This window comes from Salvelinus fontinalis, chromosome 4 (genome assembly GCF_029448725.1).
Source record: "Salvelinus fontinalis isolate EN_2023a chromosome 4, ASM2944872v1, whole genome shotgun sequence".
NCBI classification, from domain to species: Eukaryota; Metazoa; Chordata; class Actinopteri; order Salmoniformes; family Salmonidae; genus Salvelinus; species Salvelinus fontinalis.
Window position 1 is genome coordinate 66,027,767 of NC_074668.1, and position 23,828 is coordinate 66,051,594.

General features: G+C 44.1%; 2 protein-coding genes across 2 annotated transcripts; one reads left to right on the forward strand and one right to left on the reverse strand.

The window, feature by feature from the left end:
• The first annotated feature begins 5,330 nt into the window (after positions 1 to 5,330).
• LOC129854219 (dynein axonemal assembly factor 1-like) lies at positions 5,331 to 11,049 on the forward strand. The gene is made up of 10 exons (XM_055921016.1): positions 5,331 to 5,750; positions 5,857 to 5,995; positions 6,092 to 6,183; positions 6,360 to 6,581; positions 6,661 to 6,827; positions 7,026 to 7,147; positions 7,267 to 7,433; positions 7,538 to 8,370; positions 8,599 to 8,664; positions 8,899 to 11,049. The coding sequence occupies exons 1-10, from the start codon at positions 5,624 to 5,626 to the stop codon at positions 9,199 to 9,201; spliced, it is 2,238 nt and encodes a 745-aa protein (XP_055776991.1). The 5' UTR covers positions 5,331 to 5,623; the 3' UTR covers positions 9,202 to 11,049.
• Positions 11,012 to 18,100, reverse strand: LOC129852913 (neuritin-like protein). The gene is made up of 3 exons (XM_055918513.1): positions 18,043 to 18,100; positions 12,291 to 12,438; positions 11,012 to 11,979 (listed from the first exon to the last, which is right to left on the reverse strand). Exons 1-3 carry the CDS (start codon positions 18,098 to 18,100, stop codon positions 11,670 to 11,672), a joined length of 516 nt encoding a protein of 171 aa, XP_055774488.1. The 3' UTR covers positions 11,012 to 11,669.
• Between the last annotated feature and the right edge of the window lie 5,728 nt (positions 18,101 to 23,828).

Sequence of the window (23,828 nt, forward strand, 5' to 3'; positions counted from 1 at the left end):
TGTTGCACAGAACACAAGAGAAGTGACACAATTTCCCTAGTTAAAATAAATTCATGTTAGCAGGCAATATTAACTAAATATCCAGGTTTAAAATATATACTTGTGTATTGATTTTAAGAAAGGCGTTGATGTTTATGGTTAGGTACACATTGGTGCAACGACAGTGCTTTTTTTGCGAATGCGCTTGTTAAATAACCATTTGGTGAAGTAGGCTATGATTCAATGATAAATTAACAGGCTCCGCATCGATTATATGCAACGCAGGTCAAGCTAGATAAACTAGTAATATAGTGTAGTTAACTAGTGATTATGTTAAGATTGATTGTTTTTATAAGATACCTTTAATGCTAGCTAGCACCTTACCTTGGCTCCTTGATGCACTCGCATAACAGGTAGTCAGCCTGCCACGCAGTCTCCTCGTGGAGTGCAGTGTAATCGGCAGTGATCGGTGGCCAAAAATGCAGATTACCGATTGTTATGAAAACTTGAAATCGGCCCAAATCAATCGGCCATTCCGATTAATCGGTCGACCTCTAGTTGTGTGTATGGCCCAATATATCACTGGGCCCAAGCTTCCTCCCATTCAGGACCTATATACTAGGCGATGTCAGAGGAAGGCCCAAAAAATTGTCAAAGACTCCAGTCACCCAGGTCATAGACTGTTCTCTCTGCTACTGCACGGCAAGCGGTACTGGAGCACCAAGTGTAGGTCCAAAAGGCTCCTTAACAGCTTCTATCCCGAAGCTTTAAGAATGCTGAACAATTAATCAACTGGCCACCCGGAATACCTACATGTACAAATTACCTCGACTAACCTGTACCCCCACACATTGACTCGGTACCCGTACCCCTGTATATAGCCTCGTTATTGTTATGTAATTTTATTTTGTCCATAATTTTTTTCTTTATTTGGTAAATATTTAACTCTATTTCTTGAACTACATTGTTGGTTAAGAGCTTGTAAGTAAGCCTTTCACGGTATGGTCTACGTAAGGTTGTATTCGGTGCATGTGACAAATACAATTTCATCCAATCTCATAGACCTTTGTTGGAAATGTGCTCCCTTTTACATTGCGTTTTGTATTTGGCCATGTCTTTAGAGAGGGGCAATAGACCAGCATCTGTTCATTTTGCCTACAGCCTTTGACCTTTTTGGCACAGTGGTAAGGCTAAGGTACTGACTTTCCCATGTTTACTGCAACTCATATCAGATGAGAATAATGCAATGTGGTGCAATTATGTAGGCCTAGGCGGATATTTTATGTTTCATATCAATGCATTTGATTTTCCTCCGGTAACATGTGCTGGAAATAAAAGGAACCGGACACTTCGACAAGCGCCCTTTGAGTGAAGCTTCTCGCCCACATGCTCGTGTTGCCCCCTTCTGTCTTGCTCAAGTCACTGAACTAGCGTGGAACAACGGGTTGCAACAGTAAGCCTTGATATAGGTGTCTTCATAGAAAGCTAAGCTTTTAAAATAGACCTCTCAATTTAAAAGGTTCACACAACTCACACTATGTAGCTTATGATGTCAGTTCTAAAAAAAAGTTGAGTTGATTCTGTTACAAACGTTGTGTGTTCAAGCGTTTAAAAAAAAGCATATTTCCTGCTGACTATTTTAGCCTACAATAAATGTAGTTTAAATTAAATCAAATCAAATGTATTTATTTAGCCCTTCTTGCATCAGGTGATATATCAAAGTGCTGTACAGTAACCCAGCCTAAAACCCCAAACAGCAAGCAATGCAGGTGTAGAAGCACAGTGGCTAGGAAAAACCCCCTAGAAAGGCCAAAACCTAGGAAGAAACCTAGAGAGGAACCAGGCTATGAGGGGTGGCCAGTCCTCTTCTGGCTGTGCCGGGTGGAGATTATAACAGAACATGGCCAAGATGTTCAAATGTTCATAAATGACCAGCAAGGTTAAATAATAATAATCGCAGTGAGCAGGTCAGGGTTCCATAGCCGTAGGCAGAACAGTTGAAACTGGAGCAGCAGCACGGCCAGGTGGACTGGGGACAACAAGGAGTCATCATGCCAGGTAGTCCTGAGGCATGGTCCTAGGGTTCAGGTCCTCCGAGAGAGAGAATTAGAGAGAGCATACGTAAATTCACACAGGACACCGGATAAGACAGGAGAAATACTCCAGATATAACAGACTGACCCTAGCCCCCCGACACATAAACTACTGCAGCATAAATACTGGACGCTGAGACAAGAGGGGTCAGGAGACACTGTGGCCCCATCCGATGATACCCTCAGACAGGGCCAAACAGGCAGGATATAACCCCACCCACTTTGCCAAAGCACCCCCCCCCCCCCCCCCCCCCCCCCACCCCACCACACCACTAGAGGGATACCTTCAACCACCAACTTACCATCCTGAGACAAGGCCGAGTATAGCCCACAAAGATCTCCCCCACGGCACAACCCCAGGGGGGGCGCCAACCCAGACAGGAAGACCACGTCAGTTTAGACAGTACAATGATTCTCTACACTATACAGCTTGTTTAAAATTAAGCAAACTATTAGAATTTTAGCAACAAGCAAATTGCGGAGCGATTTCTGCATATTGAACCTTTAAAGCGGCAATCAGCAGTTCAAACAATAACAAACCGTCATCCCCATTCCTGTTTCAGTAAAAAGCTGTGGGATAGGGCTGGAGAAATGTAACCTCTGTCACATTTGTAGACAGAGCTATGGAATCAAGGACTGAGCATCCATGATGTCAACATTATAGTTCTAAACATGTTTATAGGCTATATAGTGTTTGTTTACATTTACTTTGTTTACAAACATTGGATTGAAACAAGCTTGCATTTTGAGTTTTCATGGGGTATGACAGTTGAACTAAACTCATGCAGCATTCCTAAGTTATCTTCTTCAAGAATGCAATCTGGTTTCCGAGCTGGTCATGGGTGCACCTCAGTCACGCTCAAGGTCCTAAATGATATCATAACCGCCATCGATAAAAGACAGTACTGTGCAGCCGTCTTCATAGACCTGGTCAAGGCTTTCGACTCTTGTCAATTACCGCATTCTTATTGGCAGACTCAATAGCCTTGGCTTCTCAAATGACTGCCTCGCCTGGTTCACCAACTACTTCTCAGATAGACTTCAGTGTGTCAAATCGGAGGGCCTGTTGTCCGGACCTCTGACAGTCTCTATGGGGGTGCCACAGGGTCCAATTCTTGGGCCGACTCTTTTTTCTGTATATATCAATGATGTCGCTCTTGCTGCTGGTGATTCTCTGATCCACCTCTACGCAGACGACACCATTCTGTATACACCTGGCCCTTCTTTGGACACTGTGCTAACAAACCTCCAAACGAGCTTCAATGCCATACAACACTCCATCCGAGGCCTCCAGCTGCTTTTAAATGCAAGTAAAACTAAGTGCATGCTCTTCAACCTATTGCTGCCCGCACCCTCCCACCCGACTAGCATCACTACTCTGGACGGTTCTGACTTAAAATATGTGGACAACTACAAATACCTAGGTGTCTGGTTAGACTGTAAACTCTCCTTCCAGACTCACATTAAGCATCTCCAATCCAAAATTAAATCTAGAATCGGCTTTCTATTTCGCAACAAAGCCGTCTTCAGTCATGCTGCCAAACATACCCTCGTAAAACTGACTATCCTACCGATCCTTGACTTTGGCGATGTCATTTACAAAATAGCCTCCAACACTCTACTCAGCAAACTGGATGCAGTCTATCACAGTGCCATCCGTTTTGTCAGCAAAGCCCCATATACTACCCAACACTGCGACCTCTATGCTCTCGTTGGCTGGCCATCACTACATATTCGTCGCCAAACCCACTGGCTCCAGGTCATCTATAAGTCTATGCTAGGTAAAGCCCCGCCTTATCTCAGCTCACAGGTCACCATAGAAACACCCACCTGTAGCACGCGCTCCAACAGGTATACCCCCAAAGCCAACACTTCCTTTAGCCGCCTTTCCTTCCAGTTTTCTGCTGCCAATGACTGGAACGAATTTCAAAAATCACTGAAGCTGGGGTCTTATACCCTCTCTAACTTTAAGCATCAGCTGTAAGAGCAGCGTACCGATCACTGTACCTGTACACAGCCAATCTGTAAATAGCACACCCAACTACCTCATCCCCATATTGTTATTTATCCTCTTGATCTTTTGCACCCCAGTATTTCTACTTGCACATCAGCATCGGCACATCTATCACTCCAGTGTTAATGCAAAATTGTAATTATTTCACCTCCATGGCCTTTTTATTGCCTACCTCCCTACTCTTCTACATTTGCACACACTGTACATATATTTTTCTATTGTGTTATTGACTCTACGTTTGTTTATGTGTAACTGTTTATGTTGTTTTTGTCGCACTGCGTTGCTTTATCTTGGCCAGGTCGCAGTTGTAAATTAGAACTTGTTCTCAACTGGCCTACCTGGTTAAATAAAGGTGAAATAAAAATAAATAAAATAAAAAAGAATCAATGGGTACATTTCATTAATTCAGAAGTCCAACAATGGATGAAGCAACCATCGTATCCTTGCATAGGCCTACTGTAAGAGTTAGTTCAAATAAGTGCATAGAATTACATAACTAGAAATAAAAATAGATTTATAGGATCGCTGCCTTTTTGTGGTCGACAATACATTTATTATTCAGAATAGGCTACATTGATTACATACACGTTTTATTTTGGAATCGCTGTATGCTGTGTAAATATTCATATTTTTAGCTCCGGGGAAAAATAGATTGAATGTCAGTCCTTTTGACCAATGAAAATGTTTAAGCGTAAAGACGGCTCGGATACAATAGTTTATATCAGAGCCATAGTGGGGGCTCGATTAATCCCGCCCGGGACCGGACCCCCGTGTAAACGTGTTTTGCGTCGGCTGAAAGTTGATTGTAATTCGATTTGGAATCGGGCTGCCTCCTGGTCGTGAGCCAGGCTCCCAGTTCAAAGTCCATGGCGAAGTCGGCTCAAAACAAAAGTGACTTAATTAAGCACATGTAATAATTACAAGTATTCTGTGTTTTCCCATGTTAACGGGATTGCTTTTTATTATAACGGTTTATCTGCCTTCCCAATAAAAAATAGTTAGAAAATTCGAACATTTATTTTCTGAAAAAGATATATTGTATGTTTCTGGACGATGAACCATGCAGCGTTGGTTGACAAAATGACCGAGCGCCGCAGATTACTGTTCGATTTGAGAAGTGTGCTCCTCCCCGATTTCGCCCGATGACGTAACGGGCCATACCACGGTGCCCTGCGGTTTAGCATAATCGAATCCGCACATTAATACTGACGAATTTCGTAGTTTTTTTAATAATGTATTTCCTTTGATTTGTGTAATTCAAGGCTCATCTGTAAAAGAGACATTGGTGTCAGTATGACTCCCTGATAAAATAACGTTTAAATTAAATATGACTCTGGCTTGCACAACCAATCATGAGAGGAGGGCGGTCGTCGTCTGATGATTCACCGTTGCTACGGAAACACAGAAAAGCTTTACCAGGAAATAGCTGACAGGGAGTTTATGACAAGTTATTACAACTGGCTAATACGTTAACACAAACTGTTAACTAAACAAGTAAATAGTATATAGAAGTAGTAATCAATTAAAACTATCGACGATGCATCCTAAACCCCTCGAATCCGGTGAGGGGGAAGAAGAGAGTGGCGAGGAATCCAGTATGACCCTGCAAGCTGGAGATGCAGAAATATTGCTGAACGCGATGTTAACACCTTCCAGTAAACTAGGTTAGACAGTTCACTATAATTTAGCATAATAGTCACCACATGGCAACATGTTAAATAATCGCATGAGTCTAGCCATGTCTAAAGTTATCCTCCTCTCTCACTTCAGAGGAGCCCCACCCGATGAACTGCAGCCCCCTGCCGAACGTGGTTATCGAAGGAGACTGTTGTGTGTCCTCACATACAGAATTCGACAAACTCATACAAGCCCAACGACAAGAGAAAAAGGAAAAGGACTCGGGTCCAAGGTCATCTTAAAAGCTAGGAATTAGCTGTCAGTAGTCTTCTAGCATTATTGTTCGTTCTGTCTAGCATTCTAACTAGTGACGCTTTATGTTCCTCAGAATGACAAAGACATTTCTGAAGAACCACTGCAAGCAAAATAAACTCTACATGACACCTCGATTGAATGACACACTGTATTTGCACTTCAAAGGTGTGTGTGGAATTGTTGTTTATGGACGGGTTAGATATATTGTTGCGTGAATCATTTATAGAAATTAAAATCATAAGCTTTGTGGGGTCTATATAGAATTGTAGGTGGAATACAACTGCACTGTTAGAGTTCTTTTAGTATTCTAATGTTATTTGTTTTATGTTTTCCTCTCTTAGGCTTCTCCACCATAGAGAATCTAGAGGAGTACACAGGGCTGAAGTGTCTCTGGCTGGAGTGCAACGGACTGCAGCGCATCCAGAACCTGCAGGCCCAAACGGACCTACGCTGCCTCTTCCTCCACCAGAACCTCATACACAATCTGGAGAACTTAGAACCACTCAGCAAGCTCTGCACCCTCAATGTCTGCAACAACTACATACACACCATCGAAAACATTGGTGAGTCTGTCCTCACTCTACGTACCCCACCTATCTCAGTGTGTGTGTGTGTGACTCCATCTATCTAGTATTTTCCCAGCCTGCCTGCCTGATCTGGGCACTCTGCAGATAGCCCATAATAAGCTGCAGACAGTGGGAGACGTGGAGCATCTGAGTCAGTGCCTCTCCCTCAGTGTACTGGACATGTCCCACAACCTGCTGGATGACCCAGACATCCTCACTGTGCTGGAGAGAATGCCGGAACTGGTGAGAAGACATGCTCACAACAGGCTCACACAGATAAACAGTACTTTATGCAATATAGATCATATCATCTTTATTCATTAGTATGCCCATGCGCATGACACACTGACTATAAAATGCAAATACTCTTGCTTCATGCTGATAATATACCCAAGCCTGTGTGTGTGTGTGATTACACCCTTGTTGTTCCCTCCTCCTCAGCGCGTGCTGAACCTGATGGGAAATGAAGTGATAAAGAAAATCCCATACTACAGGAAGACTATGATCATACGTCTCAAACAGCTCACGTACCTGGATGACCGACCTGTGTTCCCAAAGGACAGGTGCATTACCAGTTTGTCTCTGTTTGCCTGTGCATGTCATACTTATGCTTGAGTCATTGTGTGGTCTGTGATGTTGGTCCTTAGTTGCTGTATGATTATCATGTGGTTGCGGTATGAAGGGCGTGTGCGGAGGCGTGGGGGACAGCGGGTCCGGAGGGGGAGCGCAGGGAGAGGGAATCATGGCAAACACGAGAGAGAAGGAAGATCCAGGACAGTCTGGACGCCATGGCAACCATCAGAGACCAAGCCATGGAGAAACTGCGACTCAGAGAGCTGCAAGAGAGAGGTACGCACACACGCACTCATATCCACACACACACACACACTTGGAACCTCCTTACACACACACGACATAGAGAAGTTTGATAAGGGTGTGTTGACCTTTTCTAGGGGAGTATGAGACCACTACAACTCCAGAAATTGAGAGCCCCAGTGAAAAGAACCAGAGGCAGAATCAGAGCCCGGGCAGGGAGGAGAGGATCCAGGCGTTTGTGGAGGACAGTCTGGAGGCCCATGAAGAGTTCCTACAGACACAGAGAGAACAGCCAGAAAAGGAAAAGCCAGGGATTGAACAGCCACTGAAGAAGCAGCTAGATAGAGAACAACTAGAAAGAGAGGATCCGGAGGGATATCGGCTAGAGAGAGAGCACCAAGAGGGAGATCAGCTAGAGAGAGAGCACCAAGAGGGAGATCAGCTAGAGAGAGAGCACCAAGAGGGAGATCAGCTAGAGAGAGAGCACCAAGAGGGAGATCAGCTAGAGAGAGAGCACCAAGAGGGAGATCAGCTAGAGAGAGAGCACCAAGAGGGAGATCAGCTAGAGAGAGAGCACCAAGAGGGAGATCAGCTAGAGAGAGAGCACCAAGAGGGAGATCAGCTAGAGAGAGAGCACCAAGAGGGAGATCAGCCAGATGGAGAGTACCAAGAGGGAGATCAGCCAGATGGAGAGCACCAAGAGGGAGATCAGCCAGATGGAGAGCAAGCAACAGAAGAAAGCTTAAAGGAAGAACTGTTAGAGTTAAACCAGTCAAGGAGAGAACAACTACAAAGAAGGCAGCCAAAGAGAGAGAAGTTAGAGAGAGAACAGTCAGTATGTGGCCAGCCACAGTCTCAGACAGCTGGGAGAATTGTAGAGCACGGTCCTGGACCAATGGTGACTGAGGTAGAGGAGACAGAGGACCTGGAGACCATCCACCTGGGGCCACGCCCACCACTTCGTATTGACGTGAGTCAGACTGACCACCACAGCCAAGCATTACCAATCACTATCACTATAATAGAGTGATTATCACACTGTAATAATGTTTTATTGTTGTTATCTAGTCCCTCTCCATCAGCATCTTAACCAAAAGCACAGACTGCCTCAGACTCTTTATCATTTAGCTCTTGACTCTAACCTTCATTTAGAGCACGAAAGCCTTGTCCCCTGACTAATGGTCACCTGACTCCACAGGATCTCCCTGACCTGGAGGATGTGGATGTTGAAGATCCAGACAGCATCTGCATCTTCTCCTCTCAGGTACATTACATACCATAGACTAGGCTGTAACTTTTAATACCCAAAAGAAAGAATATAATACCTTTAGCATTTATTGTACAATAGTCAGCAGGCATATTCCAAATACACACAATTAGTCTCTAAATTACTCACATGCTAATATTTTATGAGGTCAACACAGCATTTAAATCAGCACAGAGTGTATTTCATTTGGGTCAGCTGTGTTATGTCTGAATTGACCACCTGTGTTTCCAGCGAGTATTCCGGCCAATGATAGAGATCGTTTCAGGAGACAACAACGATGTAGATCCAATCATACATCAGAGTGGGACAGTGTGGACCACAGAGACCACACCTACCCCAGGTCCATGCTCATCTTCACTGTTCAGGGTCTGTGACAAAACGTCAAACAAATCGCCCACCAATCACCTAGTAGCATTGGACCCAGAGGCGGGGGATGCCCCAGAGCTGGTGATATCAGAACCTGAGGGAGAACCCAGACAGAGGCAGAGCCCTGAAGCCAGCAAACCAGGTTGTCTCATTGAGGAGCTGGACTAACCCTGCAGAAGGCTGTGATAGCATTAACAACACTAGGTTTAGGTGTTAAATCTGGGAAAGCCTTGTTTTGCTGAAGACAGGTACAATGTAAGCACAGAGAGCTGCTATGGAGCTATTTTGCAGCCACGGGTTTACACCCAACACATTTTCCGCTCAAAACAATGTTGTTGTTTTTGTTAGTTTTTCGTAGCTGTTCTATTACTGGTTATACTTTATATTCTGTATTCTCAGGCTCAGTGTTCTGAATTAAGTGTTCATGAACTGCATTCAAGTCCATTCCAAGATAATCCCAGGCAGATTATAGCCAGGGCTCATAAAATAAAACTTTATAGTACAGTATGGGGAATTTGTCTCAGTGCTTGTTACTCAAACACTTAAAATATACCACTAGGTGGCCCTTAAGTACCAAATATGCACCTCAGATGTGCAATACACTGGCTCATTATTACAGAAAATAAAACGTAAAAAACAACAAACAACAAAAACAAGTTTAGAAAATAGAGTAATGATGATGATGATCATGCATAAATGTGAACCTAAAGAGCAGTTATTTTGTCAAAGTCTTTGCGTGTTTTAGCAGTAGTATTATTACAGACCTGCTAATGCAAAAACACATGGAATCTCTTCTGTATCATTTAATATACCCGGGACTGAGGGTGAGATTTCAGGGCTCCCTGAAAGATAACATGGCCCGGTGCCCAGGTCAAATACTGGTCACAGGGAGACTAGAGAATAGATTTTAGTAGATTGGGTCTTTAAATAAAGATACCAAAAAGAGGATTAACAAAAAATATATCCACCTGTCTCCTCATCTCTCTTGTCATAGCCACACGCATGCACAAATGGTATTGTCTACTGTTCTCTAAATCTTTGTTTCTGTTCATGACCATGTTCACATCGTAATTCACCATCTCTTCATGTTTCCTCCTCCCTCTCACCCTCCTCCCTCCCCTACTCTGACACATGGCTAAGATGTGCAGTGTATCCTGGGCTGTCAGGGTGCATCGAGGGCTGCTGGGCAGGAACAAAGACAGATTAGATTGATCTGCTCGTGACCTTCTGTTATGAAAGGATTTAAGAGCAAAGATTACAAACACACACACACATACAGGATACACACACATTGCACGTTACATGCTACACCATACATATCCTTGTAAATATATTTTATTACAAATGAATGCATGAATTATCAAATCTAACTGTCTGGATTAATCAACTGTGTGTCTGATTTCACATCTTACAATTCAATGAAACAAAGCATGCACCCCTTAAAACAACAGCTCTGAGCAATCTCACATGAAACTGAAAACAAACATGTATCTAAGTGAAGTGCAGCTTCCGATACCATTTTTACATTATGATGACTCTTTACATAATAAGTCTACAGGCACACTGTGTGTGGTGGCTATTCCATTCCCAGTGCCCACACAGGCAATGCAAGAATCAATGATTGGGGAATATAGGGATTTAGTCAGTTGGTGGCTGAGTAAAATACATTTTACAGGTGAACTCTTTCATAGCTCATATAAAAACACAAAAGTGTATACAGGTGTAGGGGTTCTGTAGATCTGATATCTAATTTTACAGTAATACTATTGGTCAACAACTCAGATTCTGAATCCAAACAACTCAGATGTTATAAAAGGTCTTAGATTCGTTCTTTCTATTTTTTGTTCCTGTGTTTCTTTCTTACTTTCTCACCGTGAGCTAAGTGCCATGGCTCAAGCTATGGTTTCTTTGTCTCTCTCTCTGACCATGCCTAGTATAATGCTTGTTAATGCTTTGTAACTTAAGCTTTATGTCTTGTATGTGAATCCATTCATTTTATAAAGTTTTTAAGTAATACTTGCTTTGATATTTGCTTCTCGTGACAATTCCTTGATATTAGTCAGCATAATACTTGATTGCACATAGTATAACTACAGTCTCTTGCATATTGTTATTTATCTTATGAAGTCAGATAATTCATTTAATGGGCTAATTGCTTAGTCTTATTTACAAGTTGCATGTGAGGTAATAATAATGTATGCATACATACATGTATCAAATATTGCCCCACTACACATGTCACATATAAAAACAGAGTTCACATAACGTGTAGATTATAGAGCAACTCTATCAGTAATGTCAGTACTTCCCTATTATCAATGATAGGTGGTATACAGAAAATTGCACAGAGAGGTTGACATGGAAACGTTATTTTACATAATATGCATAATAGTGACGTCCATAACGCTTGGGAGTGTTTTCTTGCGTTACTCTGTGTGTGTGTTTGTGTGTGTACATGTACATGCCTGTGTGTGTATGCGTGTTGGAGGAGGTATGCATTTTGGAGTGAGGGGATGTGTGCTTGCGTGTGTGTTGGAGTGAGGGGTTTTTACAGGTGTGTGTTGGTTCATTTTATGCTCAGTCCAGTAAAACACAAGGCTCACAGATAACCTATAGCAGTCTGAGGGAGGCTAGGGCTACATCCTGAGCAGGAGCAGTAGAGAGATGCATGCTGAGAGCAAAAGCGTGGTGTAGGCGGGTCCAAGGTGATGCGTGTACCCTTTTAGAGTTTCTTGATTGGTCTGGTCTGATGTTGGTGGCCTCTGGGAGGGTGGCATGGGCACTGTATTGGGTGCCAGTGTGGTGCGGCTGGCACACATGTCATAGAGGTTTCCAGAAAACTGTGTCTTCCTAGACTCTTGCCTCAGAGACTCCCACACAGCCGCTGCGTCTCCAGGACAACCGGCAAGTGCCGCATTCGCACACACATGGAACGCATCCCATGATCTGTAAGGGGGCAAATACTGTATGACAACATGAGAGTGTGGTTTGTGAGGGAGTGTGTTTTTTGAAAGTATGTGAAAGGAATACACCAAGGAAATCTGAAGGTTGTGAATGAGGGACGTAGGACATGTGTGTGTTTACAAGTGTTGGAGCATATGTTGGGTTACAGTCTGATTCTGTAGGAGTGACTTGGTCTGAAAATGAACATTTACAACACTTATGTGTGTGAGGAGATGGGAGAATATGCAAGGAGAAAAAGAGAGCTGGATTGATTCAGAGTAGGTGTCAAGTTGGAGTGGGAGACAGAGACTCACCTGCAGACTGTGTCAATGTCCTGTGCGCTCTGCTCTTTCTGTGTGTCACCCAGACTGTCCCCCAGAGTGAGGAGACACTGAGCAAAGCTCTTGTAGATGACGCCACAGGAGCTAGGGAGTGCAGCAGCCCAACACACAGGGGCCAGATCTGAGGGAGGGAAGGGAGTGAAGAGTATGAATGTGAATTACAGTAGATACATAAGCTCTTTTGTCCAGTGCTATTAATAGATTACTTTTCATTTGTTTATTTACGTCTGGGGTTTTAGCATCGGAGTAAGATAATTCATCAGCCTGTCTGCCTCTGGAGATACCTGCTATGCCCCTCTCTCTGTGTGTGTGTGTGTGTGTGTGTGTGTGTGTGTGTGTGTGTGTGTGTGTGTGTGTGTGTGTGTGTGTGTGTGTGTGTGTGTGTGTGTGTGTGTGTGTGTGTGTGTGTGTGTGTGTAAACTACATGTACACACACATTGGCAAACATGCAAACAAACAACCACATAATCACACACAAACACACACACACACATTAGCCCTGAGAGAGGGTGGAGAAGGAACATGAAGATGAGCATCACCACAGGGAGAAGGTTGGGGTGAATGCAACACACTCTACAAATGAATCTCTTGCTCTGGTGTCCTAGCACAACATGCATTATGTCTCTCTCTCAACGTAACATTCTTATGGCCTTTAGTCAACTCCGTAGACTACAGGAGGTACCGCCCCTATCCTCAGCACTAACCTCAGTGGGATAGTATTCTCCAGCTGTCCCACAACTCCCTGAGAGACGACAGTGGGAGGCACACACACACATAAACACACACACACACTGCGCTGTTCGGAACAAGATAGAACAGCATGTATTTCATTAGGATAAGTGCTTCGTAAAACCTCTCTCCTTCATATCCAAATGGATTCAGAAAGAAATACCTTTTCACCCATACCATTGCTCTCTTCTCCTTACCAACTTACCATCACCCCATACCAAATCATCACTCCTGCTCTGCTACTTATGCCATCCCTTCAGTTTCAAATATTCTAACAAACAAAAACAGTTGAACAGAAAAAATACAGGAAACTAGTAAGAGCAGAGTGAGATAAAAGCTGCCTTTGAAGCATCAAACTACGCTCACCACACTAAAGTAACATCACTACAACACACACAGACAGAGACACACAGACATACAATACATAAATAGATAAGGGAAAGGCATCCTTACAGAGGTAAAGAGCAACAGGCAGGAGGAAAGTCACGGTGCAGGCATGGGACCTCATACTCAACTGGCCCAACTGAGTCCAGTGGAGCCCCAGCACACAATTAATGAGCTCTGATCTGATGACGTTCACAGCAGTGTTATAATCCTGGACAGAATTTTGGTGTCTTCTCAGAGTGAGGTGTCCTGTCATTAATTTGTTGGATCATCAGAGCTCAAGAGTAGAGCAGAGCATACATGCAGATCGTAGTGAGTGTTCACTGGATTAACAGAGCAAAGGGTCGACGTGCTGCATCCAGTGGATGTGTGTGTAGGGGAGGGGTGGAGGGCAAGCTGTGGAAAGCTTGGACCAGGGACGTCACATCATAGCACACTGGATTAGAGCATTCTCATTTCCAATCTCAGTATTAAGGGCATTTAGTGGAGGTAAAATAGCACATAGCACAAACTCACAATGCAGTGTGTTTGTCAATAGTTTGGTAGAGAGATAGAAGAGAAAGCGGAGCTCCTGAGAAATATGGGCTTTATATAAACTCAGCAAAAAAATAAACGTTCTCTCACTGTCAACTGTGTTAATTTTCAGCAAACTTAACATGTGCAAATATTTGTATGAACATAACAAGATTCAACAACTGAGACATAAACTGAACAAGTTCCACAGACATGTGACTAACAGAAATGGAATAATGTGTCCCTGAACAAAAGGGGTGTTGCGAGCGCACTGAAGGTAAGTGAGGAGTCAAACGCAGGAGAGCAGAAATGTCAGTGTAGCGTGTAATTTTTAATCAGGGCAAGTCCAAAACAAACACAGTCCAGTACAAATACCCAAAACCCAATGGGAACAAACAGTTCACCCGTAAGGCGTAGAACCACAACGCACATTACTAAAATCACTACACGCAAAAGATACACTGAGGAAAGCCTCCACAAACAACAATAAAAAATAATCCCGCACAAACCTAAGCGGGGAAACAGGGTAAATATACCCACAGAAATCAAAACAAATGAAAACCAGGTGTGACAGAACCAAAGACAAAACAAACGGAAAAGGAAACATGGATCGGTGATGGCTAGTAGGCCGGCGACGCCGACCGCCGAGCCCCGCCCGAACAAGGAGAGGAGCCACCTTCGGTGGAAGTCGTGACAGGGGAGGTCAAAATCAAAAGTAACAGTCAGTATCTGGTGTGGCCACCAGCTGCATTAAGTACTGCAGTGCATCTCCTCCTCATGGACTGCACCAGATTTGCCAGTTCTTGCTGTGAGATGTTACCCCACTCTTCCATCAAGGCACCTGCAAGTTCCTGGACATTTCTGGGGGGAATGGCCCTAGCCCTCACGCTCCTATCCAACAGGTCCCAGACGTGCTCAATTCGATTGAGATCCGGGCTCTTCGCTGGCCATGGCAGAACACTGATAATCCTGTCTTGCAGGAAATCACCCACAGAACGAGCAGTATGGCTGGTGGCATTGTCATGTCTCATGTCAGGCATGTCACGGTGAGCCTGCAGGAAGGGTATCACATGAGGGAGGAGGATGTCTTCCCTGTAACGCACAGCGTTGAGATTGCCTGCAATGACAACAAGCTCATTCCGATGATGCTGTGACACACCGCCCCCAGACCATGACGGACCCTCCACCTCCAAATCGATCCCGCACCAGAGTACAGGCCTCGGTGTAACGCTCATTCCTTCCACGATAAACGAGAATGCAACCATCATCCCTGGTGAGACAAAACCGTGACTCGTCAGTGAAGAGCACTTTTTGCCAGTCCTGTCTGGTCCAGCGACAGTGGGTTTGTGCCCATAGGCGACATTGTTGCCGGTGATGTCTGGTGAGGACCTGCCTTACAACAGGCCTACAAGCCCTCAGTCCAGCCTCTCTCAGCCTATTGCGGACAGTCTGAGCACTGATGGAGATTGTGCATTCCTGGTGTAACTCGGGCAGTTGTTGTTTCCATCCTGTACCTGTCCCGCCGGTGTGATGTTCAGATGTACCAATCCTGTGCAGGTGTTGTTACACGTGGTTTACCACTGCGAGGACGATCAGCTGTCCGTCCTGTCCGTCCTGTAGCGCTGTCTTACACGGAACCCAAACCTGCTGCGCGCACGAGCCATCGTGTGCTATTGTGCATAAATGTATTTTGTCCCCCTACACCAAACGCGATCATGACACGCAGGTTAAAATATCAAAACAAACTCTGAACCAATGTCCTTCATTTGAGGACAGGTCGAAAAGCATTAAACATGTATGGCAATTTAGCTAATTAGTTTGCACTTGCTAGCTAATTTGTCCTATTTAGCTAGCTTGCTGTTGCTAGCTAATTTGTCCTGGGATATAAACACTGAGTTGTTGTTTTACCTGAAATGCACAAGGTCCTCTACTCCGACAATTAATCCACACATAAAACGGCCAACCGAATTGTTTCTAGTAATCTCCTCCTTCCAGGCTTTTTCATCTTTGAACTTATATGGTGATCGGCATCTAAACTTTCATAGTATTACCACGACCACCGGCAAAACAGTTCGTCTTTCAATCACCCACGTGGGTATAACCAGTGAAGAGATGGCACGTGGGTACCTGCTTCTATAAGCCAATGACGAGATGGGAGAGGAAGGACTTTCAGCACGATCTGTGTCAGAAATAGAAAGGAGTTCTATTTTAGCCCTAGGCATCGCAGAAGCTCGTTGGCACGCACGAGCAGTGTGGGTGCAATAATTGAATAACATGGATTTCTACATTTATTTTGCGCCGCTCGCGCATGCGACGTGTCCGGTCTGGTCAGCATGTTAGGCGTCTCACAGTACGGACATTGCAATTTATTGCCCTGGCCACATCTGCAGTCCTCATGCCTCCTTGCAGCATGACTAAGGCACGTTCACGCAGGTGAGCAGGGACCCTGGGCATCTTTCTTTTGGGGTTTTTCAGAGTCAGTAGAAAGGCTTCTTTAGTGTCCTAAGTTTTCATAACTGTGACCTTAATTGCCTACCGTCTGTAAGCTGTTAGTGTCTTAACGACCGTTCCACAGGTGCATGTTAGAGAGAATAAAGTAGACGGCACACGTCAAACGTTTGATTTATGACCCTATGTCCGGATGACGTGTGCATGCCCATAGTTGGGCATCCGGTTAGGACATCCTGGCAGGAAGTTATCACGTGCTTATGCCCATATCTGGGCATCCTGTTCCTGTTCTCACGCCTTAGAGTGAGTGTGAATTTATGTATATAATGCATCTATTCCTTTGACGTTGTCATGATGATTGATGTCTAGGGACCTCTTTGAACTGGGGGGGGGGTGTTTGAACTTTTCAAAGAGTATGGCCCCCCCACCCCCTGTTTTATTGACCTTAGGGCTGTTGTCTATGAAACAGGAATGTCCTGGGGTATTGGGGTTGGCAGACGTATTATAAATAAAGCCCAGAACAAGACATGCGGCCCCAGAACACTAAACAAGATTTTAAAAATAAAACCCTGAACATTAAACAGAAAATGATGTCTCCTAGGCCAATTCTCGGGGTGCTATGCGTCTCTTGTCATGAACCCAATGACAAAAGCCTCGAGGAAGTTCTGTGTGAGGCCCCAGAATTTTTAAAGAGAAGTCTCAATGTCTAACCAAATAGAGGAGTCATCGTTTGTGATCCAATCATTTTTTTTACATTTACATTTTAGTCATTTAGCAGACGCTCTTATCCAGAGCGACTTACAGTAGAGTGCATACATTTTATTACATTTTTACATACTGAGACAAGGATATCCCTACCGGCCAAACTCTCCCTAACCCCTAACCCGGACAACGCTATACCAATTGTGCGTCGCCCCACGGACCTCCCGGTTGCGGCCGGCTGCGACAGAGCCTGGGCGCGAACCCAGCCCAGCCTGGGCGCGAACCCAGAGACTCTGGTGGCGCAGCTAGCACTGCGATGCAGTGCCCTAGACCACTGCGCCACCCGGGCGACCCGGGACCGGACACAATCAGAAATATAACATAGATGGGCACACCACTGAAATATCCTGATATTGGGCAGATCCAAGCCACCCATAGAACTTGGCAGCTACAATATTGCCATCTTAAGTCTTGGCGTGCGTTTACTCCATATAAATTAACTTAGTCATCCATTTACATCCTTTATTACCTTATTGGAGAGTAATACTGGGATCATTTGGATTGGGTAAAGTAGTCTAGGTAAAATGTTCATTTTCAAGAGGGATATTCTACCCAACCAAGAAATCGGGAGAGAGTTCCAGCGCTCCAGATCCTGTCTTATTGTATCAAACAAGGGAACAAAATTGGCTTGGTACATTTGCTGGAACAAATATACCCAGATACGTAAAACCTGAGGGAGACCATTTAAAAGGGAAGGGGGGAGAAGTATTAGGTACAGAGTGAAGGTTACCAAGTGGCATAGCCTCTGATTTAGTTAAGTTAATCTTGTAGCCTGAGAATTTGCTGAATAATTCAATAATATTGATAAGAGATGTAGTTGAAGTCTCGGGACTAGAGATGAATATCAGGACATCATCAGCATACAAGCTTATTTTATGGTGAACATCACCAATGAGCAGCCCCTGTATAGCAGGCGTTACCCTGATGGCCTCGGCCAGTGGTTCCATAACGAGTGCAAATAGGAGAGGGGACAAAGGACAGCCCTGTCTGGTACCTCTGTATATAGATAAGCTATTTGACCTTAGCCCATTAGTAAGGACAGCAGCCTGAGGATCATCATATAAAACTTTCACCCATTTTATAAAGTTGTCCCCTAGACCAAATGTATTTAGAGCAAAGAATAGGTAAGACCACTCCACACGATCAAATGCTTTCTCGGCATCTAGGGAGAGCACAAGACCATCCCTAGCACTTTGTTGGTATGCTTGAATTACATTAAGAAGCCGCCTGACATTGTTGCATGACTTACGGCCCTTAATGAAGCCAGTTTGGTCTCCTTTCACAATTAGTGGCAGTGAGTCCTCTAATCTTGTGGCTAGAGTTTTAGAAAGCAATTTTCTATCCACATTCAGAAGGGAAATTGGTCTGTACGAGGAACAAGACTCTGGACATTTTCCCTTTTTGAGAATAATTGATATGTTGGCTTCTCTCAGCGTTTGAGGGAGCTGGTCATTTGAAAATGAGTGGTTAAACATATCACGCAATGGCTCAAGTATCAGGCCATGGAACTCTTTATAGAACTCACTACAAAACCCATCTGGTCCTGGGGCCTTACCATTTTGCAGATTCTTAATTGCGAACATTATCTCTTCCTCGGTAATAGGGGCATTTAAGGAGGGACCTCTGTTCTTCAGAGATAGTAGGGAGCTCAATCTTAGAAAATAAGTTCTCCATTAATTTGGGTGCATCATTTGGCAGTTCTGAGGCATAAAGATTTGCATAAAATGTCTTAAATGAGTCATTTATCAATTTATTTTCATATAAATGATTGCCATCAGAATCAGTAATAGTAGCAATTGACTGTGAGTCAACTCTCTTTTTAGCTAGGTACGCCAAGTACTTTCCTGGCTTATCGCCATGTTCATATAGCTTTTGCCTGACAAATCTCATTTTCTTTTCAGCGTCCTGTGTTAGGAGAGAGTCCAACGCTGATCTAAGAACTGGTATTTCCTTTGATAGAGCAGGAGTGGGAGTTTTAATATAGTCCTTCTCTTTAGTTCCTAATTCACCCTCTAACGTTTTTTGCTTTTCACGCTTTTTCCGCCTCTTAGTGGCTGTGTATGACATAATCAGACCCCTGGCGTACGCTTTACAGGTTTCCCAAATGAGCGAGGGGTTATCTGTTGATTGAGAGTTAATAGAGAAAAATGCTTTAAACTCTGTAATAAAATATGATGTGAATGTATGGTCTTTAAGGATGGTTGTATTCAACTTCCAATGTCTTGACAGATTGAATGCCCCGTTGAGTTTTATGTCCAGGATCACCTCTGCATGATCAGATATGACTATGCTTCCTATCCTAGCGGATAAAACAGACTGCAAAGACATCCTGGGCATTAAAAAGTAATCTATTCTAGTCTGACATCCATGAGGTGCAGAGAAAAAAAGTGAACTCTCTGTTGGAGGGGTGAAAAGTTCCCACTGGGAAACTTATCAATAAGGGGGTTCAACAAACAATTAAAATCTCCTCCAACCACTGCAGTGTCTGAGTTTAATTCTGAAATGTCTAGAAAAACCTTAGTGAGGAAATCAGGGGGGTGGGCAGTGGGGAAGTAAATATTCATTATGGAGATGTTCTGCCCTTGTAAAGTACCATTAATTATAACAAAGCGACCAAATTTATCTTTCACACAATTCAAGACCTTAAGTGGTAAGTTATTTTTCACAAGAATTGCTACACCTCTATTTCTGGATGTAAATGATGAGAAAAACACTTATTAACACTAACCCTAACCCTAACCCAAACCCCCCTTGTTGTAATTTCAGATGTTCCTTATCATCCAAATTAGTTTCTTGCAATAGGGCAATATCAATATTTTCTTTTTTCAAAAAAGACAGTACCTTCTTCCTTTTAATGGGGTTATGGCTCCCTCTAATGTTCCATGTACATACACACAGTCTGACTCTGTTACCTGCCAATGCACCTTGACCATTCAATATCCAGACTGAATCCTACTGTAAAAGTGGGTTGGTACCTTTTTCCATGTGTTGAACTCTCTTCTATCTCACCGAGCATAAACAAACGATATATAAACCCTGAATTCGAACTATACTAAACCCAAAAATTAAACATGTAAAGATCCAAAAGGGGGTTTTCCCACTAGCTACCATGCAGGGGATTTCAACTTTCCAATGTAGACTCTTAAGTCTGCATTGCCACTCAATAGCCTCATCCTTTATATATATGTAAATGAAAATCAATAGGAGATTGAGGCTCTTCCACCTAAAACCAAGCCTGGGCACCAATATAGATTCACCCATATCTCAGCCTGAGCTTTAGCGGCAGTTACTTTAGCAAGAAAAATAATAAAAATACGAATATTACTGAACCGGAGCATGTGAGAACTCACACCACTGTTTCATGATCAGATTCAAATAAAATAAAAAAGTTATCCAATGCTGTGGAGGTGCAGCTTAAAGTTATTTACCCGAGAAAGTCAATAAACGCAGCAGCCTCTTAAGGTGTGTAGAGTTTCTTAGGCGATCCGTTGACCATAATCTTCAATGTGGCCGGATAGCAGTGCGTAGTCCATCTTCATTCTCTTGAGTCGAGCCTTCGCCTCATCAAACCCTTTGCGTCTTCGTACAACCGCTGTGGAATAATCATTGAAGAATGAGACCTTTGGACCTTTACGTTGACTACCGTCAGAACCGATGTTTCTAGCCGCATCCATGACTTGCTGCTTGTCGGTGAAGTTGAGGAACTTTATAACCACTGGCCGTGGGCGCTGGTTGGGACCGGGTATCGGTGCATGAGAGCGATGGGCTTTGTCCAGCTTCACAAGACCAGCCTTAGTGTCCATTTGTAGGTAGTCAGGGATCCATTCCTCAAAAAAATGTACTGAATGTGTCCCTTCAGAAATTTCCGGGAGTCCCACAACACGAATATTGCATCTGCGTCCTCGATTATCCAAGTCGTCAATGTGCTCCGCCATTTCGCGCACCTGTTTCTCAAGTGCTTTTCTCTTAGTGTCCATAGATGTAGTTGAAGCTTCCACTGTAGCAATTCTTCCTTCCGCCTCATTAACACGTTTGACAACCCTCTGTAGTTCAGCTGAATGGCCTGCTATTGCTTCCAAGACCGTTCTTATCTTAACATCGATCACTTTAGTAATGTTATCCGTCATCTTTTGAATCACCAGGTCCATTGTGCCTGGATCCGCAATGGTGTTAGCTTCGCTAACGTAAGCTAGCTCCTCCTGCACATCTACAGGGATGGTGGTTTTGGTCAAGTTCTTAGTAGTTCTGTTGGGCATTTTGTCAGAGATTTTTGAGAAATAACCGTCAAGACTCATTGTAGGATAACTTATTTAGCCAATTGTGCCACTTTTTCAAGCTAGGAGATTAATGAAAAAATATACATTCACGAATGCCACGGGAGTTCGCTGAAACACAGTGTTCTCTCTACGGCGCCATTTTGTCCCCCCTCAAAACATTGTTATTTCTAATCAGCGCATATACTAACGGTGCCGTCACCCCGGTCTATAAATTTACATCGGACACCCCCCAAGCTGCTATGAAGCATAAATGCAATACCGGCAGACAGAATGTCTCAACACCCCCTCCTGGTACTCCAGGACCATTTTTAGCATACAGGATATCGCCCGGGAAAAAAACGTCACCCCTGCTCTGTAAACTCATTCCGTACTATCTCTCGTTAAGGACACGACCGCAGAATGAGTCTAGTGAAACAGATACTTTCCAATCTGTTCGCACGACTTTAGCGCAACTACAAACCCCACAGGCCAACAGCCCAGACGAGTTATCAGACCGAACAGTTAAAAGATAATCTGTGAATCCATCCTAATGGTGATTTTTGAAGGTGAGTTAGTGAAAAAATATATATTAGATTTGGAGGCGGGGAATTGTTTGAATATTATTGATATTATTGTAATATTAAACATGAGTTATATGTGTTTTAAACGGGGGGCAATGCACGTATTCGTATAAGTTAAAAATGTATATCGGATATATAAAATGTTAATATTATCTAACGTTAATATTATCTAACGTTTGTAGGTTCTCCATCCTTTACGTCGCTGCTCAGAGGGTTAAATGATCTGGAACAGACAGCGTTAGACGCCGATTCTCAGGAGCAAAACGCATGCAGCCAATCCCCGTCACATTATTGTAGACATAAGTCCAATAATCACATACACAAGAATATTTATACATTAAAAAAATAAAAATATTAAAAGCTATTTTTGTGTTTACAGCTGACATACAGCCAAGAAGGATAACGGGCTCCTTATGGACCCTGAACGGCTTTGGCGGAGCAGATGACACATCAGATGACACAGACGCAAATCTCCCGTTCTGTACGAACGTTTTCTCAAACACACCGAGAACAGAGGATTTAAACGTCCCCCGTCAACTCCCCCGGGAACCTTCACCCGCTTGCTCCATGTTCCTGACCCAAACAAGCAACGCACAACACGCGCTCTAGTACATTGCTCAGAATCATCCCCTCCTGAAAATGACTACTGGACAGGGCTTCACGAGACGGCGCTCCATGGACACGGTATGAAGCCATTATATACACTGCTCAAAAAAATAAAGGGAACACTAAAATAACACATCCTAGATCTGAATGAATGAAATATTCTTATTAAATACTTTTTTCTTTACATAGTTGAATGTGCTAACAACAAAATCACACAAAAATGATCAATGTAAATCAAATTGATCAACCCATGGAGGTCTGGATTTGGAGTCACACTCAAAATTAAAGTGGAAAACCACACTACAGGCTGATCTAACTTTGATGTAATGTCCTTAAAACAAGTCAAAATGAGGCTCAGTAGTGTGTGTGGCCTCCACGTGCCTGTATGACCTCCCTGCAACGCCTGGGCCTGCTCCTGATGAGGTGGCGGATGGTCTCCTGAGGGATCTCCTCCCAGACCTGGACTAAAGCATCCGCCAACTCCTGGACAGTCTGTGGTGCAACGTGGCGTTGGTGGATGGAGCGAGACATGATGTCCCAGATGTGCTCAATTGGATTCATGTCTGGGGAACGGGCGGGCCAGTCCCTAGCATCAATGCCTTCCTCTTGCAGGAACTGCTGACACACTCCAGCCACATGAGGTCTAGCATTGTCTTGCATTAGGAGGAACCCAGGGCCAACCGCACCAGCATATGGTCTCACAAGGGGTCTGAGGATCTCATCTCGGTACCTAATGGCAGTCAGGCTACCTCTAGCGAGCACATGGAAGGCTGTGCGGTCCCCCAAAGAAATGCCACCCCACACCATGACTGACCCACCGCCAAACCGGTCATGCTGGAGGATGTTGCAGGCAGTAGAACGTTCTCCACGGCGTCTCCAGACTCTGTCACGTCTGTCACATGTGCTCATGTGCTCAGTGTGAACCTGCTTTCATCTGTGAAGAGCACAGGAAGCCAGTGGCGAATTTGCCAATCTTGGTGTTCTCTGGCAAATGCCAAACGTCCTGCACGGTGTTGTGCTGTAAGCACAACCCCCACCTGTGGACGTCGGGCCCTCATACCACCCTCATGGAGTCTGTTTCTGACCGTTTGAGCAGACACATGCACATTTGTGGCCTGCTGGAGGTCATTTTGCAGGGCTCTGGCAGTGCTACAACTGCTCCTCCTAGCACAAAGGTTGGAGGTAGCGGTCCTGCAGCTGGGTTGTTGCCCTCCTACGGCCTCCTCCACGTC